This window comes from Schistocerca serialis, chromosome 5 (genome assembly GCF_023864345.2).
Source record: "Schistocerca serialis cubense isolate TAMUIC-IGC-003099 chromosome 5, iqSchSeri2.2, whole genome shotgun sequence".
NCBI lineage: Eukaryota > Metazoa > Arthropoda > Insecta > Orthoptera > Acrididae > Schistocerca > Schistocerca serialis.
In genome coordinates, this window is record NC_064642.1 from 31,639,932 (window position 1) to 31,657,798 (window position 17,867).

General features: G+C 40.8%; 1 protein-coding gene across 1 annotated transcript in view; it reads right to left on the reverse strand.

Moving 5' to 3' along the window:
- The window catches only part of LOC126482334 (autophagy-related protein 2 homolog A), a 485,244-nt gene that overhangs the window by 350,117 nt on the left and 117,260 nt on the right, over positions 1–17,867 (reverse strand). The window contains exons 7-8 of the mRNA XM_050106397.1: positions 10,325–10,479; positions 404–557 (exon numbers count right to left, since the gene is read on the reverse strand). Coding sequence (XP_049962354.1) covers positions 404–557; positions 10,325–10,479 — 309 coding nt within the window. The remainder of the gene's footprint in view (positions 1–403; positions 558–10,324; positions 10,480–17,867) is intronic.

Here is a 17,867-nt window from a genome sequence, read left to right on the forward strand (position 1 = left end):
TAGGATTTCTTATTTACCATGTGATAGCAGACTTGACAACAGTGGCTTATTTTATTTCCAATCTGTTCTATTGTATCTTCCTTGAGCAGATGTTCTAAGTGATGTTCTTGCCTAATCACTGAATAACACCATTTTCTATAGCCCTTTCCTCCTTCTTCTTTTTTTAATAGATAAAGGAACCCCAAGTGCTGACAGTCAATGTTTCGCTAAGTCATATTCATGTGTATTTATCTGCTGAATATCAGCTTCTTCTACTTTTATTTTGTTGTAATAATATTATAATTTTAAAATAATCCTCAATAACAATACTGATATGAAAACCAAAACACATTTCCCATCGCACAAATAATGAGATTTCTTATTGTCAAAGTATCTGCTTAGTACATTAATTTCAAACCATAACCTTCTGGTAGGGGATGAGACAGAAGTGGATTTGCTGGCACTGCTTGTACTGCTCACAGAAGAGGAGAGAGATGCATCCATACTCCCAGCATCTGACAGCATACTCTCAGTCATGGCTGTTCCACGCATTGGCAAGAATTCTTCATCGCTGTCATCTAAAACAGATGTGACTGCAATAAAATTTCTCATTTTCTAGAGGCATTATGGAAGCTTGCATTCATAAAACATCACAACTATGGTTCAAATTGGAATTGGAACACACATTTATGTTCTGTAGGTAGTGTTCATTCTGGCACATTACCACAACTACTGCCTGTGGAAGATAAAATTTAATATCATATTGGTTAGGATGTCTTTGACAAGTCGCCAGTGCATTCATTAGTTCTGTTTTCATAGAACTGGCACCAGTTTCTGATCCTGTACATCAAAGAAGCAGTTTTTGTGTTATTAAATTGTGTAAAATTTGCACTTATGAGCAGCATGGCTAAATTCATCCTTCTGTGAGTTTATACTTGATTGTTTTGACTGTGTGAGACAGCATCTCATGTGCTCTCAGGGCATCATATTGCCAATAGCCTTCATATGAAGCAAGAGTTTACTCACTGTTGCCAATAGCCCTCATCAGAATCATATACAACATGCTGTTAAATAAATTGCATATTCACAAGAATTTTATGGAAACTGACAATGGCTGTGCAAGCCTATCTTTGCATTTATAAAACGACAGAACAATCATGTAATCAAATGCTGTATAGTGTAGTACTGTGTGTGACAAAAATCTGACAGTAGTGACTGCAAGGAAAAACCTAAGAAGTGAAAAGGAGATGATAAATTAAATGCTGAAGATATTTTGAAATAAAGCAAAACAGATTTGGCCAAAATAGCGACTTCCACAAACCAGCAGCAAGATAAAATACATAAAACTGTGACTGTGGATTTAAAGTATAAAATAAGATAAACAAAACAAAAATGTACAAGAATATAAGTCTGGCACACAAGTTGAGGCATAATACAGTACAAGCTGATCATAAGCACTATTCTCAATGTTGCTGCTCTTTTTTAATATTTTGTCTCAACATGAAGTTCAAACAATGCACTCCCTCTCAAAGAGTAAGATTTTATCTGAGCATTGCACTTTCAATACAATATTATGTAAATCGGCACTTAAATTAACACTGAATTTCAAACATGTTAACATGACTACATTTGAATAGCAAACTGAATTAGGGGTCACAAACTGGCACTAATGACAATACAACAGACATGTTATGTAACAAAATACTTCTCTGAGAAAAAGTTATTAATTTAATTAATGTGTTACAGTTAACAGTAACTTAACTAGATGGATACAGCACTGAACAAAATTACTATGTTTGTAATTCACTGTGTAATAAAGTCTACAGCTGAATGCAGTTCATTCCTTACGGCTTTGAACAGACCACTACTGCACTTGCCATGCTAGCATAAGAAGATAAACTATCGAACACAATAGAGGCACTACTCTTTGACTCTTAATAAAATTTCTTAATTTCTTTCTTCAATGAAAAAATAATTTAAGTAAAGAACGGGTAGATATTCATTAGCTCCATTGAGCTTATATGTAATACTCTGAATACAGAACAGTTTCCCTGTCCCTAGCCGGAACCCAGTGCCACTTACTGCTCCTGTGTTGTCGCCTAGCTTATCGAATCCTCCCAAATGATCTGACAACCAAATTACCCATCTCCAGCTGCAGCCCCTCCTTACACGATGTTTGGTGAAGAGTGTGTTCAATTTTAAATTACCCAAAACAAGTGGCCATTCTTAGCCAGGGTCACGAAGAAAAAAAGTGAAGAAAGAGTACTCAGGATTGACAAAAGGGGATTAATTTTAACCAGGGACCAAAAGTACACAAAAGCAGTTGATACTGTAGAGTGAAGAAACAAAATACTGACAGACAGTATTGAGATTATTATCTACGTTTATCAGAAGTTAACGCTATTTTTGAATTTATTAGTGACTAAACCATCAAAAAGTTAGGAAACCAGTAATTTTTGGACCAGGTTGTTTTGTTGCCCTAACAGAAATGTCATCTTGTATACTAACTGCCTCAGTTCTTAAAGCGAATATTTTAGCTCAACAGGTTAAAAGATAATCAGCAGGCTTAGTTTAATGTCATTCGTTTACTGCCCTGTACAACAATGCACCAGCCACAGAGCAGCCCCACCGTGAATGCTGTTCTCAAACAAGGGATGAGAAGCTGGAAATCACAAATCACTTTGATTACTGTCAAACAATTGGCAGCTGCTGCAAACAGGTATGCTGGGAGAGCTCCTGAGGGTCACGTATCAAGAATTACCAAAGGTATCTCAAATACTATACTCTGCTATGAATCCTGCCTCCTCTGTAGGAATTACAGGATATGTCATTACCCATCTACCTGACCGTGAGTGACATGTCACTGAAACAACAGGTTCAAGGTGCTGTCTTCCAGGGAAACTGAAACTGAAACTGAGCTATTGGCACTCGATTTACCTGTTGGTTGGGGAACCTGCTTTATTCTGTGTAACGAGGTGGCAAAAGTTGAAGATGCTATTCCAGCAGCCACTGAGGGAACAGAGTGCAATCAACCACAGATTGTGACACACATTGGAAACAAATGATGCATATCACCTGAGCTCTGAGGTCGTACCTGGTTATTTCAGCAGCTGGTGGAGAAGGCTGAAAAGATCACCTTTACACACAGAGTTTTAACGAGGCTCACAATTTGCACCATTGCCCCCAGAACTGACTTCCTAGTTCTGAGTCGAGTGGAAGGACTGAACCAGAGACTTCAAAGGTTTTGTGACAGGCTAAGCTGTGACTCCATGGTCTTTTGCTGTAAGTTTGGGAACTCTATGGTCGCTCTAAATGAATCAGAGGCTGCTATCCAGATGACTGGCCGTGTGTGGGGTGCACACGTGAGTTTTTTGATTAAGTGACTCTCCTTCCAGTCCAGATAACGACAGCACAAAAGAATGTCCCTTTCCCCTTCCAATCCCCCACAGTTGTTAACTGCTGAAGCATTCACAACAAAATGCCAGAGTTTGAAGCACTGCTGAAAAAGCAGTCAAGTTCACATAAAACTAGGTACAGAAAGTTGATTGAAACCTGAAATTGACAGCAGTGAGATTTTTGGGGAAAATTAAAGCATATATTGAAAGGACAGACTCAGTATCAGCTGAGGGCATAAAATTGTAATTGAATCACTCTAACACCCACCAGTTTGCTTGTACATAAGTTCCTTGATCATACTATTATCATCAAAGAAGACTATTATCATCCATCAATCAATTGTGAAAATTACAGTTCTGTTAGTCAGAATGAGATTTTCACTCTACAGCAGAGTGTGCACTGATATGAAACTTCCTGGCAGATTAAAGCAGTGTGCCGGACCGAGACTCGAACTCAGGATCTTTGCCTTACACGGGCAAGTGCTCTACCAACTGAGCTACCCAAGAACAACTCACGCCCTGTCCTCACTGCTTTACTTCTGCCAGTATCTCGTCTCCTACCTTCCAAACTTTACAAAAGCTCTCCTGCAAACCTTGCAGAACTAGCACTCCTGAAAGAAAGGATATTGCGGAGACATGGCTTAGCCACAGCATGGGGGATGTTTCCAGAATGAGATTTTCACTCTGCAGCGGAGTGTGTGCTGATATGAAACTTCCTGGCAGATTAAAACTGTGTGCCAGAACGAGACTCGAACTCGGGACCTATGCCTTTCCCAGGGCAAGTGCTCTACCAACTGAGCTACCCAAGCACGACTCACGCCCTGTCCTCACAGCTGCAAGGTTCGCAGGAGAGCTTCTGTAAAGTTTGGAAGGTAGGGGATGAGGTACTGGCAGAAGTAAAGCTGTGAGGACAGGGCGTGAGTCGTGCTTGGGTAGCTCAGTTGGTAGAGCACTTGCCCGTGAAAGGTAAAGGTCCCGAGTTCGAGTCTCGGTCCGGCACACAGCTTTAATCTGATAGGAAGTTTGCAGTTCCGTTAGTGATTGGCATGACAAGACAGCCTGTAAAGCATTAATAAAAATGTTCTCTGAAAACTACATAGATAGTTCAGAACCCCATTCACACTGGAAATATATTAGATATAATGACAACAAATAGATCTGTCCTGTCTGAGAATGACCACATTGTAACTGGTGTCAGTGACCATGAGACAGTGGTGGAAAAAATGATTACTGAAGTACAAAGGGCAAATAAAACGTCTCAAAAATGAGATTGATAGGAAGTGCAAAATGGCTAAGCAGGGATGGCTAGAGGACAAATGTAAGGATGTTGAGGCTTATCTCACTAAGGGTAAGATAGATACTGCCTACAGGAAAATTAAAGAGACCTTTGGAGAAAAGAGAACCATTTGTATGAATATCAAGAGCTCAGATGGAAACCCAGTTCTAAGCAAAGAAGGGAAAGCAGAAAGGTGGAAGGAGTATATAAAGGGTCTATACAAGGGTGATGTACTTGAGGACAATATTATGGAAATGGAAGAGGATGTAGATGAAGATGAAATGGGAGATACGATACTGCGTGCAGAGTTTGACACAGCACTGAAAGACCTAAGTCGAAATAAGGCCCCGGGAGTAGACAACATTCCATTAGAACTACTGACGGCCTTGGGAGAGCCAGTCATAATAAAACTCTACCATCTGGTGAGCAAGATGTAGGAGACAGGCGAAATTCTCTCAGATTTCAAGAAGGATATAATAATTCCAATCCCAAAGAAAGCAGGTGTTGACAGATGTGAAAATTACTGAACTATCAGTTTAATAAGTCACAGCTGCAAAATACTAACGCAAATTCTTTACAGACAAATGGAAAAACTGGTAGAAACTGACCTCGGAGAAGATCAGTTTGGATTCCGTAGAAATGTTGGGACTCGTGAGGCAGTACTGACCTTACAACTTATCTTAGAAGAAAGATTAAGGAAAGGCAAACCTACGTTTCTAGCATTTGTAGACTTTGAGAAAGCTTTTGACAATGTTGACTGGAATACTCTCTTTCAAAATCTGAAGGTGGCAGGGGTAAAATACATGGAGCAAAAGGCTATTTACAATTTGTACAGAAACCAGATGGCAGTTTTAAGAGTCGAGGGGCATGAAAGGGAAGCAGTGGTTGGGAAGGGAGTGAGACAGGGTTGTAGCCTCTCCCCGATGTTATTCAATCTGTATATTGAGCAAGCAGTAAAGGAAACAAAAGAAAAATTTGGAGTAGGTATTAAAATCCATGGAGAAGAAATAAAAACTTTGAGGTTTGGCGATGACATTGTAATTCTGTCAGAGACAGCAAAGGACTTGGAAGAGCAGTTGAACAGAATAGACAGTGCCTTGAAAGGAAGATATAAGATGAACATAAACAAAAGCAAAACAAGGATAATGGAATGTAGTCGAATTAAGTCGGGTGATGTTGAGGGAATTAGATTAGGAAATGAGACACTTAAGGTAGTAAAGGCGTTTTGCTATTTGGGGAGCAAAATAACTGATGATGGTCGAAGTAGAGAGGATGTAAAATATGTAAAATGTAGACTGGCAATGGCAAGGAAAGCGTTTCTGAAGAAGAGAAATTTGTTAACATCGAGTATAGATTAAGTGTCAGGAAGTCGTTTCTCAAAGTATTTGTATGGAGTGTAGCCATGTATGGGAGTGAAACATGGACGATAAATAGTTTGGACAAGAATAGAATAGAAGCTTTCAAAATGTGGTGCTACAGAAGAATATATCCTAATTATTGATTTCTATCTGTGATGCAATCAGACTTAACTTACAATGTTGTATGAATAGATGGGTGGATCACAAAACTAACGAGGAATTTTTTAGATGTCTGCAATATCTTTCACCAGTTTCATTTGCTTCATTTTTATATTTCCTCCTTTCAGCAACTAATTTCAGTTTCTTCAGCATCTCTATGACACTCTCCCACAGATCAGACAAACCTGTCACCATTTGTATTGTCCTTCTCAGTATACCTTCAACATCCCCTGTTAGGTCTGTTTGGTATGGGTGCCACACATATGAGTTTTATTCTTGGATGGGTTGCATGAGTGATTTGTAAGCAAACTCCATTGTAGAGTGATAGCATTTCCCCTGTATTCTACCAATAAACCAGAGTGTACCACTTGCTTTACCCATGACTGAGCCTATGTGTTATTTCATTTCATGTCTCTAAGAAGTGTTACACCCAGGTTTTGTATTATTTAATTGATTCCAGCTGTGACTCATTGATATTTTAGTCATAGGATACTACATTTTTTCATTATGTGAACTGCACTATTTTACATTTCTGATCATTTACATCAAGTTGCCAATTTTTGCACCACTGTGAAATCTTATCAAGATCTTACTGAATATTTATGCAGCTTTCTTCAGACAGAATTTCACTACAGATAGTCATATCGTCCGCATACAGTCTGAGGTTACTACTAATATTGCCCACAAGGTCATTAATATACATCAACAGCAAGGGTCCTGACATGCCTCCCTGGACACACCCAAACTTACTTCCACATCTGTTGATGACTCTCCATCCGAGGTAACTTTCGTTGCCCTCCCTGCCAAAAAGTCCTCAGTATAGTCACAAATTTCACTTGAGACCCATTCAGTCATACTTTTGGTAATAAACATAGATGTGGTGCAGAGTCAAATACTTTTTCAGAAATAAAGAAATACTGCATCTGCTTGACTGCCTTTTTTTGAAGAGAGACAAAAATTATCCTGAGAAAGCTGACCTACAAAGTTCCAAGAACCAGCTCTAAATGATAAATAACTACAACCCCATAAGGGTCGCTCTCATAGTGGTCATGAGGACAAGATTCGATTAATTATAGCACGCATGAAAGCATTTAAACAATCATTCTTCCCTCGCTCCACGTGTGAAAGGAACTGGAAAATACCTAATAACTGGTACAACTGGATGTATCCTCTGCTACACACTTCACAGTGTTTGAGGAGTGTAGTTGTAGATGAGAGTACAGATATAATGTGAGAATAATAACTGGAGACAGGTCTAGGAAGGGTTCAGTGCTTTTGTACTGAGAGGGCAAGGTGAAGATAAACCACAAATCCATATATGGTATATGCTTTTTTGTAGTTTTTCCTACAATATGTCCCTGAGAAGGCACAAATATTTAATTTTTGAATTGCTGCTCGCATTGGCACAGAATAGCACTGTGAAATGGTCTTCACTGGCTTGTGACCAGGTAATGCATCCTCCTCTGCTGTCATACAGGTATCCTTCGGCATCTTTTCCAAATAGACCCATCTTGTCACAATAAAAAAATTGTTGCAGCAGACAATCCTCAGAATCTACAAACATCTTGAAGTTGCTGACAAAGTTCTCTGCTGCCTTCACATCGGAGCTGGCTGCCTCGCCATGCCTCACAATGCGGTGGATGTCAGTTCTTCTCTTAAACTTCTCGAGCCACCCACAGCTTCTCATAAACACTTCTTTAGCCGCTGATGATCCTGGAATCTTCTTAATGAGGTGAGCGAAAATCATTCTCACCTTCTCACAAACGATATTTTCATTAATAGTGTCACCTTGTAATTGCTTTTCATTTATCCATATAAGCAGCAACCTTACAACATTGTCCAGAATATGAAACAGTTATTTAGATACTTCTGTCACTCCCTTTGAAGCATATATCTCCTGAATCTTGTTATCGTCCTTGAGGGCAGTGCAAAGAGTTGATGTAGAGCGATTGTATGTGCACGCTAAATCAGCAACACTCACACCACATTCAAGTTTTTCAATGATTTTACGTTTCATGTCTAGGGTCATTTTCTTTCTCTTATGGTAATCTTGCAGCTTTATCTTTGGGAATATTTCTACCAAGGTTATTAAAATTTGCACACAAAGAAAAACTGTCAGATCGAAAGTTTTAGAAAAATTTGTGATCACAAGCTACACTACAATGGTAGCAGAGAGAGTGCTCAACCCAGACTGCAGTACTTACTAAAGACGTTGTACATATGCTGCTGCCAACAGTCAAAAGTGTTGATACTGTTGAACGTTTCCCCTGCTGTGTGCAAATGGCTGGTGACATCACATTAAATTGCCATCACTCGTTATGTGAAACATCACTCATTAAGTGAGTCATTTTTTACAATATGTTTTGCTCGTTATGTGAATTGTGCATTATGGGAGGTGCTCGTTAAGTGAAGTTCCACTGTACAATAGAAAATGAATGGGTAGCTTTGAGAGATGAAATAGGGAAGGCTGCAGAGGATCACATTGGTAAAAAGAGAAGGCCTAGTAGAAATCCTTGGATAACTCAGGAGATACTGAAATTAGTTGCTGAAAGGAGGAAATATAAAAATGAAGCAAATGAAACTGGTGAAAGATATTGCAGACATCTAAAAAATGAGGGCATTGGAGAAAAGAGAAGCAGCTGTATGAACACCAAGAGCTCAGATGAAAAACTACATTAGAAAGTTAAAGCTGAAAAGTGGAAGGAATATACTGAGTGTCTAGATAAGGTTGAGGACAATATCACAGAAAGAAGAGATCTTGGTAACCAAGAGATGGGAGATACAATACCACGAGAAGAATTTGATAGAGTAGTGAAAGACCTAAGTGGAAACTCTTGAATGTTTCATCAGAATTATTGAGATCCTTGCGAGAGCCAGCCATGACGAAATTATTCCATCTGGGGTGTAAGGTACATGAGGTAGATGAAGTACCCTCAATACTTCAGGATGATTGTAATAATTCTAATGCTAGAGAGGGTAGGAACTGGAAGAGACCTGGAGATATTGGCTGAACAACCGCAGTATCATGGAAAGGATACACTGCTACTCACCAAATACGGGAAACACTGAGTTGCAGACAGGCGGAACAAAAAGACTGTTATACATTTGAACTTTCTGTCACAAGGCCTTCTCCTAAAGTAGAAAACACACATACATTCACACAAGCACAAGTCACACACATATTACCACTCTCCCTGAGAGCCGAGGACAGACCGCATATAGCAGCTGTGCCTGATGGGGAAAGCAATCGGCAGGCGATGGAGAGGAGGAGGAGAGTGGGAGGGGCTGAGGGTGAGGGCTAGCAGGATAGGGTTGGGGGAAAATATAGCTTGTAGGAGCATGCAGGGATGTGGTGGAGATAGGGTAGGGCTGCTGGCAGCAGCTGGGAGGTTTGAAATAGGGGTGAAGGGTGAAGGAGAGAAATGCAGGAGGGGAAAAGAGATTAACGGATGCAATGGTGGAATAGGAGCCTGTGTAGCGCTGCAGTGGGAGCAGGGAAAGAGATGGATGGGAGACGGACAACGACTAGTGAAGGGTGAGACCAGAGGGGTTATAGGAAACTAGGATATATTACAGGTGGAGTTCCCACCTGCACAACTCAGAAAAACTGGTATTGGTAGGAAGGATTCATATGGTGCAAGTTATGAAGCAGTCTATGAACTGAAGCATGTTGTTTTGGGCAACATGTTCAGTAACTTGGCCACAGTCTGTCGGTGGCCGTTCATATGGACAGACCGCTTGTTCGCTGTCATTCCCAGGCACAAAGCAGCACAGTGGTTGCATCTTAGGTTGTAGATCGCCTGACTGCTTTCCCTAATAGGAATCCTGAGATTCCTGCTACATGAGAGATAGGTGTGAATTATTTACCTAAGAAACTATATCATTATCTGAGGAGAATAGTACAGAAATTAATTCTGCAAATATGTCAAAAGTATACATTTGAGTGTCAAATTCCCCAATAAAACCTATGATAACCAAAATAAATACAGTTTCAAGACACATATCCTACATCTGTGGCCAATAAACTTTTTTTATTTGCAGAGCGGCTGCACACTCGACTTCAAGAATACTAGTAGCACCATCAGTGCCATTACTCTTACCAAAGACTAGCATTTCCTTTCTAAGCGCTTTATATTTTCTGAGACTCTTGTGCATACCTAGTGACGCAGTGGACCATCCTTGTGTATGTTGCAACCCCTTGTCGCCAAGGGACGACTGGGGATGCAGCTGTTGTTGTAGTTCTTGCTCTACACGGTGAAAATCTGCTGGATCCATCGGTTTCTCAACACAGCGAGAACGAGGTGCAACATTGCTGAAACATTCACAGATTTCCGTAAATGCAAGTCCACAGAAAATTCATCAAAAGCAAACAAATGAGAAAAGAGGTAAGGAACCATAGTTTAATAATGAGAATATATTTAAGGAGATGTTACTCATTCAAATGTACAAACTGGTATATCATCCCATCATCATAAAATGCTTTTTTGTATGGCTCATTACCAAAAGAAGTACATCATAATTTTGTGAAGTTTAATAAGAAGTCCCTTCAACATTCTAAATGATTAAAAAATTGGTGGCTGAATTAAAACATGGCTGTATCTTCCTTGAAGATGATTCATGTAAAGGATGTTCTGAAACCACACAATACAACATTGAATTGAATGACTGGTGATTAAACAAGTACAAAATGGCTGTTGTTGTAACACCACCAGAGGAAAGAGTGCTTTCAGCACTAATTTGACCATTTCAGAAGGAATCCAATTGATTTTTTACGCTAATGTCTTATCACATATCAAACGTAGTTCCACCAATTCATGAAATGAAACAGAAATTAAAGCAATGACTGTGTACAGTGTCACCAGCCAGTCATCAGGAATGTTGCAGGAAATTGGTTTAAACATTTGTATTTCAAAAGCTCCAGTAAAGTGTTTCAAACACTCTCCCTAGTATAACTCCATTACTGCCAATATGCCATCCCAGCTTGCCTTTCAGGACACAAGCAGTTCAGACCAGTGTAAGTTGCTGAATTCAACATCACACCACTTTTATGATGTGTCTGTTAAATAGACTGGTGTACCCACAACACCATTTTAAGCAACAGGGAATGTGGGAGGTGAGTCACGTGTGTGGTCCCTGGAGGATCTCGGAAGGTAGGGCACAGTCGCTTTGTGCTCTCAGTTTCCAGCTTTGAGGCAGAGCAAATGCTCTCTCGCACTCTAGACTTCAGCCAGAACAGAAAGCTCCCACTGTCTACCCTCAGCCCTGCTTACTAAGATCAGCCACCAGCCACATGAACGCGAACTGCCACATCTCCCATTTAGGAAATTCTGTCCATTTGTTTGATCAGACTCCTAGACTGGTATCTGACCTCTAACTCCACCTGAGGTGAGCACTTTCTATATTCCATCATTGAGAATATATCCTAAGTTTTCTTTAATTAGCTCTTTTATGTCACCGTCTACATTCTGACACTCCTCTTCCCCTCAACATCCTGTATAAATTAGATCAGAATATGGATATAACATACTGTTCGCATCTGCGCAATCTGTTGTGTAACTAGCAAAGTCTGCCATCTGCTGCAAGCACAGGCAGAGACGCGACATAAGTGGGCTGAGCCTTGCTGTACAGCACACAATGTACATGTGCGTGTTTTGTACACGTGTGTGTGAGCCTACCCACTTCAGCGTCACAGACTGCCACCCAGTGCCAGCTGGAGTTTCCCAGCCACTGCATGCTGCTTCCCCAGCATTGCCAAGCCTAAGGGCACGCCGTATACAGTCAGCGAGGCCCACTTGCTGCCTTCACCACACACAGGCACTGCCCAGAGACATCACCCACTCGCACAGCCCACCGGCTGCAGTGCAGTGTGATGGGCTTTGTGTGCCGAGAGAATAGCTGGGCCCACTGACACTGCCCACAAATGGGTAAACGTGTGGCTGGCATCACTGCCGTGGCTGAGCAGTTCACTGCCTAGCTGCATACCCCACAATGACCAGCACTGTGCCACCTCTCTCCGGCCAAACCGTGCCTCAGTGCCATTACAGCAGCTGTCACCAGATTCACACTGTGCTCAGAGGATGCCACTCGCCTACAGTCCACGCTGCCCAGGTGTGCCGTGCTGCTGCCGCTCACCGTCAAATGCGTGTTGTGCTGCCACCGCTCACCACACAACGCCCATCACACTGCACTGCAATGGGCTGCAACGATCTTCAACTGGACAGTACCCTTGAACTCTCAGACCAGGAAATTGTAGTTTAAATGGCCAGTATTCTACTACAATACAGATGCAGTAGGATTTTGATTCACTACATGAAGTGTTTTGTGACACAGTCATTAGATAGAGGCTCACTCAGATTCATTAAGAGTCGTAATTTTGTAGGCAGAACATTTAAATGCTTGGCCAGTGTAAGGAGCAGTGGGAAGGACACTATCTGTGAATAAACTGAGCGAGGTGGCACAATGGTTAGAGCAATAGACTCGCATCTGGGAGGACAACGGTTCAAACCTGCAAACGGCCATCCTGACTTAGGTTTTCTGTGATTTCCCTAAACTGTTTCATGCAAATGCCAGAATGGTTCCTCCAAAAGGGCACAGCCGACTTCTTTCCTCATCCACCCCTAATCCGATGGGACAAATGACATCACTTTTTGGTCCCCTCACACAACTAAACCAACCAACTGACCAACCAGTGAATGACAGTAGTTATACTGCATTTTTCTATGTGATGACTTCATTGTTTTAGAATTTTGAAGGTAACTTGTATTCATTGTCAGGAGCTTCAGTTTTGAGAGTGCTAAATGATTACTTAGGAAATGTTTTCTTATTAACGTTACTATTTCAAGTCACTTTTTATTAAGCCAAAGTAAAATGAAATATTGCTCCTCAAAGGAATAATCAGTAATCTAATCATGTGCCAAAGTGAGCCCTTTATTCCTATAACGCCTTGATTTTAAGCAAATGTTTGAGGCAGTTGTTTCAAAGGAGACACAGAGAATTATTCAGGGAAATATTTGAGTTTATTTGTAGTACATGAAATTACAGTATTTGTTTTTTTGGTACGGTTTTCAACTAATCTCTGGGGACTTGTGACTAACAGGACATGTTTGGTAACCTCAGAGTATCCCAGCTGTTCGGAGCACTTTCTTCCATTTTGATTTCATGTAACATTTCTTTCTGTCTTCTTTCATCTTGCCTATCAACAACAGTTCCCAATGATGGGAGCAAGATTTCAGTCCCTAGGGCACCATGCACCACAGACATGAGGGCCTCAAAGATTTTACTACCCACTGTGGCTCAACATCACATCTGCAGGGCTTCTGAAACCATCAGCACACTGAATCTTTAAACATGGATGGGAGTGAGTCTTTGTTTCAGTGTCATGTACAAATGCTATTATGTACCTAGTAAGTAGATTAAGAACGGAAATGACCCAACAAGGTTTAATAGCAAGATTCAGAAAATGCTGATGGTGGTGGTGGTTAGTGTTTAAAGTCCCGTCGACAACGAGGTCATTAGAGACGGAGCGCAAGCTCGGGTTAGGGAAGGATTGGGAAGGAAATCGGCCGTGCCCTTTCAAAGGAACCATCTCGGCATTCGCCTGAAACGATTTAGGGAAATCACGGAAAACCTAAATCAGGATGGCCGGAGACGGGATTGAACCGTCGTCCTCCCGAATGCGAGACCAGTGTGCTAACCACTGCGCCACCTCGCTCGGTGAGAAAATGCTGAGGAAGCAGAGGCTGTTGTTCTCTCAGTTCAAAAGAGAAAGTGCAAATGACGACAAGCAAAGGTTAGTAGAGATTCGTGCGTCTGTGAAAAGACCTATGCACAAAGCATACAACCACTATGTCTGTAATACCTTGGCAACAGATCTGGCACGCATTCCGAGAAAATACTGGTTCTATGCAAAATCGTTAAGTGGGTCTAAGGCTTCCATCCAGTCATTTGCTGACCATCTAGTAATTTGCTGACCAGTCTGATGTGGCAGTTGAAGATAGCAAAACAAAAGCCAAAGTTATAAATTTCAGTTCAAGAAATCATTCACGTAGGAGAATCATACAAACATATCGTCACTGGACCATCAAACAAACTCCCGTATGGACAACATAGTAATAAGCACCCCCAGTGGAGAAAATCAACTGAAGGAGTTAAAAACAAATAAGTCACCAGGTCTGGATGAAATCCCAATTCAGCTTTTCAAAGAAATCTCTATGGCATTGCCCCCTTACTTAGCTTACATTTATTGTGAATCTCTAGTCCAGCACAAAGTCCCAAGTGAAAGGAAAAAAGTGCAAGAACGGACCCACAAAATTACAGACCAATATCCCTAACATTGGCTTGCTGCAGAATCCTTGACCACATTCTCAGTTCAAACGTGGCAAATTTTCTTGAGACTGAGAAGCTTATGTCCACAAATCAGCATGGTTTTAGAAAGGATCACTTTGTGAAACTCAGTTTGCCCTTTGCTCAAATGACATACTGAGAATTTTGGATGAAGGGCAACAGGCAGATTCCATGTTTCTAGATTTCCAGAAACCTTTTGACATGGTTCCCCACGTAGGCTGTTAAAGAAGGTACAAGCATATGGAATAGATTCATAGATACGCGAGTAGCTCGAAGATTTTAAAGTTATAGAACCTAGTATTTTGTCCATGACAGTTAGTGTTCATCAGAGACAAGAGTATTGTGAGGAGTGCCCCAGGGAGGTTTGATAGGACCACTATTATTGTCTCTATATATAAATCATTTGGCAGACAGGGTGGGCAGCAATCTGCGGTCGTTTGAAGATAATGCTATTGTGTATGGTAAGATGTTGAAGTTGAATGACTGTAGTAGAATACAAGATGTCTTAGACAAAATTTCTAGTTGATGCGATGAATGGCAGCTTGCTCTAAATGTAGAAAAATGTAAGTTAGAGCAGATGTGTAGGAAAAATAAACCTGTAATGTTCGGATACAGCATTAGTGGTGTCCTGCTTGACACAGTCACATCATTTAAATATCAGGGGCAACATTGCAAAGCAATATGAAATGGAATGAGCATGTGACGATCGCAGTAGAAAAGGCAAATGGTCGACTTCTGTTTATTGAGAGATTTTAGAAAAGTGTTGTTCATCAGTAAAAGAAACTGCATAAAGGATGCTAGTGTGACCCATTCTTGGTTGCTCAAGTGTTTGGGATCCATACCACATCAGATTAAAGGAGGACATTGAAGCAATCTACATCTACATCTACATCTACATCCATACTCCGCAAGTCACCTGACGGTGTGTGGCGGAGGGTACCTTGAGTATCTCTCTCAGTTCTCCCTTCTATTCCAGTCTCGTATTGTTCGTGGAAAGAAGGATTTTCGGTATGCCTCTGTGTGGGCTCTAATCTTTCTGATTTTATCCTCACGGTCTCTTCGCGAGATATATGTAGGAGGGAGCAATATACTGCTTGACTCCTCGGTGAAGGTATGTTCTCGAAACTTCAACAAAAGCCCATACCGAGCTACTGAGTGTCTATCCTGCAGAGTCTTCCACTGGGGTTTATCTATCATCTCTGTAATGCTTTCACAATTACTAAATGATCCTGTAACAAAGCACGCTGCTTTCCGTTGGATCTTCTCTATCTCTTCTATTTCTTCTATCAACCCTATCTGGCTGCTAGATTTGTTACCAGTAGGTTCGAACAACATGTAATTGTTACAGAGATGCTTCACAAACTCAAATGGAAATCCCTGGAGGGAAGGCAACGTTCTTTTCAAGGAACATTATTGAGAAAATTTAGAGAACCGGCATCTGAAGCTGACAGCAAAATGATTCTGTTGCCTCCAACATAGATTGCTCATAAGGACCACAGATATAAGATATGAGAAATTAGGGCTGTTACAGAGGCATGTAGACAATCACTTTCCCTTGTTCTATTTGCGAGTGGAACAGAAAAGGAAATGACTGATAGTGGTATGGGGGTACCCTCTGCCATGCACCGTAAGATGGACTGCATCTTATATGTTTTGATGATTCTCTCCATTTCTGCCTTTTATTTGTAAGAGGAAGATCCCTAACAAAACTACAATTCAACACACTTGTTGATAATGTACCATTTCACATGAAGCAAATGTGGTAATAAGTTAATATGATGATGATAAGCATTGACTATTGGGAGAAAAGTTACTGGGGAATATGGTGTGTACAGAGACTACGATAATTAATGTGGAGAAGTGCCCTATTCCCTGCTGTTACCCCGCAGAGGGCAGCCAAGGTTAGTCAGGTATTAAGTAAAAGTAATGATGTAATCTGTAATTGGACAGATAAAAAGTTTACTCACAAAGTGGTGGCAGAAGATCACACATAAAAAAGGGCATTATGTATGCAAGCTTTCAGAGCCAGTGGCTCCTTCTTCTGGCACAAGGGTAGAAGGGAAAGGAAGAGGAATGTAGGAAAAGGACTGGGGAGGTTTATGAAAAGGGGTAGAGTTTGGAAAAGCCACCTAGAACTCTGGGTTAGGAGAGACTTACCGGATGGGATGAGAAGGAAAGACCTCCTCCTGCCTTCTCACCCTGTCTAGTAAGTCTCCCCTGAACCGGGGCCCTGGGTGACTTTTCCTAAACTTCTCCTGTCCTTTTCCTATACTCCTCTTTTCCTTCAGCCATCTTCCTTCCCCTTCAACTCTTTTAGCAGAATAAGGAGCCACTGGCTCTGAAATCTTGCATATGTAATACCTTTTTTTATATGTGCGTTCTCCTGCTGCCGCTTGGTAACTAAATATATTATGCATCCAATTACATTACATTATAAAAATTTGTTGTTTTCGTTGTTATAATGATGTGTTCTGAAATCTATGAGAGAGAATGATGATAAATATGGTGAGGTGCAGAGGGTAATAATCAATAATGTGGAGATAACTGATGTCAACAATAAAGTGTGCAAGTAGTAGAAGTTGCATTTTAACTTATCTCACAGAGTAAGTATCCAAATTAGGGTATCCCTACAGAAGCAACTGCCACTGTGCATTCTAACTCTTCTCTACTTCTAGCTGGTTTCCATATTTTGTTGGCTATTGATGGGAAATTTTTAGAAGTTGTTTTTTCAGCAGTGCCCAGTCAGTAACTGATAATGTTGAGAAACCAGCTGTAAGAAGTCATGTAGGTCAGTGAAGTGATTTAGCTGTATTTTATATTGCGTATAGGTTGTAAGTGACCATAAACATTAATTATCCTAATGAGGCTGAACTCTGTTATCTTCTGAGAGAATGCATCAAAATTACGAATTAGTTCTGAAACTGAACCGCAAATGTTCTAAGTTTTATTTTTTCTCTGGCTACAAATTAGTATAGGTCAATAAGAATCCAAGCTTTTAGGTGTTAAAAAAAGGTACCCCCACTCATTAGCTGTATCTGTATCTACATCTAAATCTACATCTAAAAACAAAGATGATGTGACTTACCAAACGAAAGTGCTGGCAGGTGCAAACAAACACAATCATACACACAAAATTCAAGCTTTCGCAACAAATTGCTGCTTCATCAGGAAAGAGGGAAGGAGAGGGAAAGACGAAAGGATGTGGGTTTTAAGGGAGAGGGTAAGGAGTCATTCCAATCCCGGGAGCGGAAAGACTTACCTTAGGGGGAAAAAAGGACAGGTATACACTCGCACACACACACACACACACATATCCATCTGCACATACACAGACACAAGCAGTGCCCATCTACATCT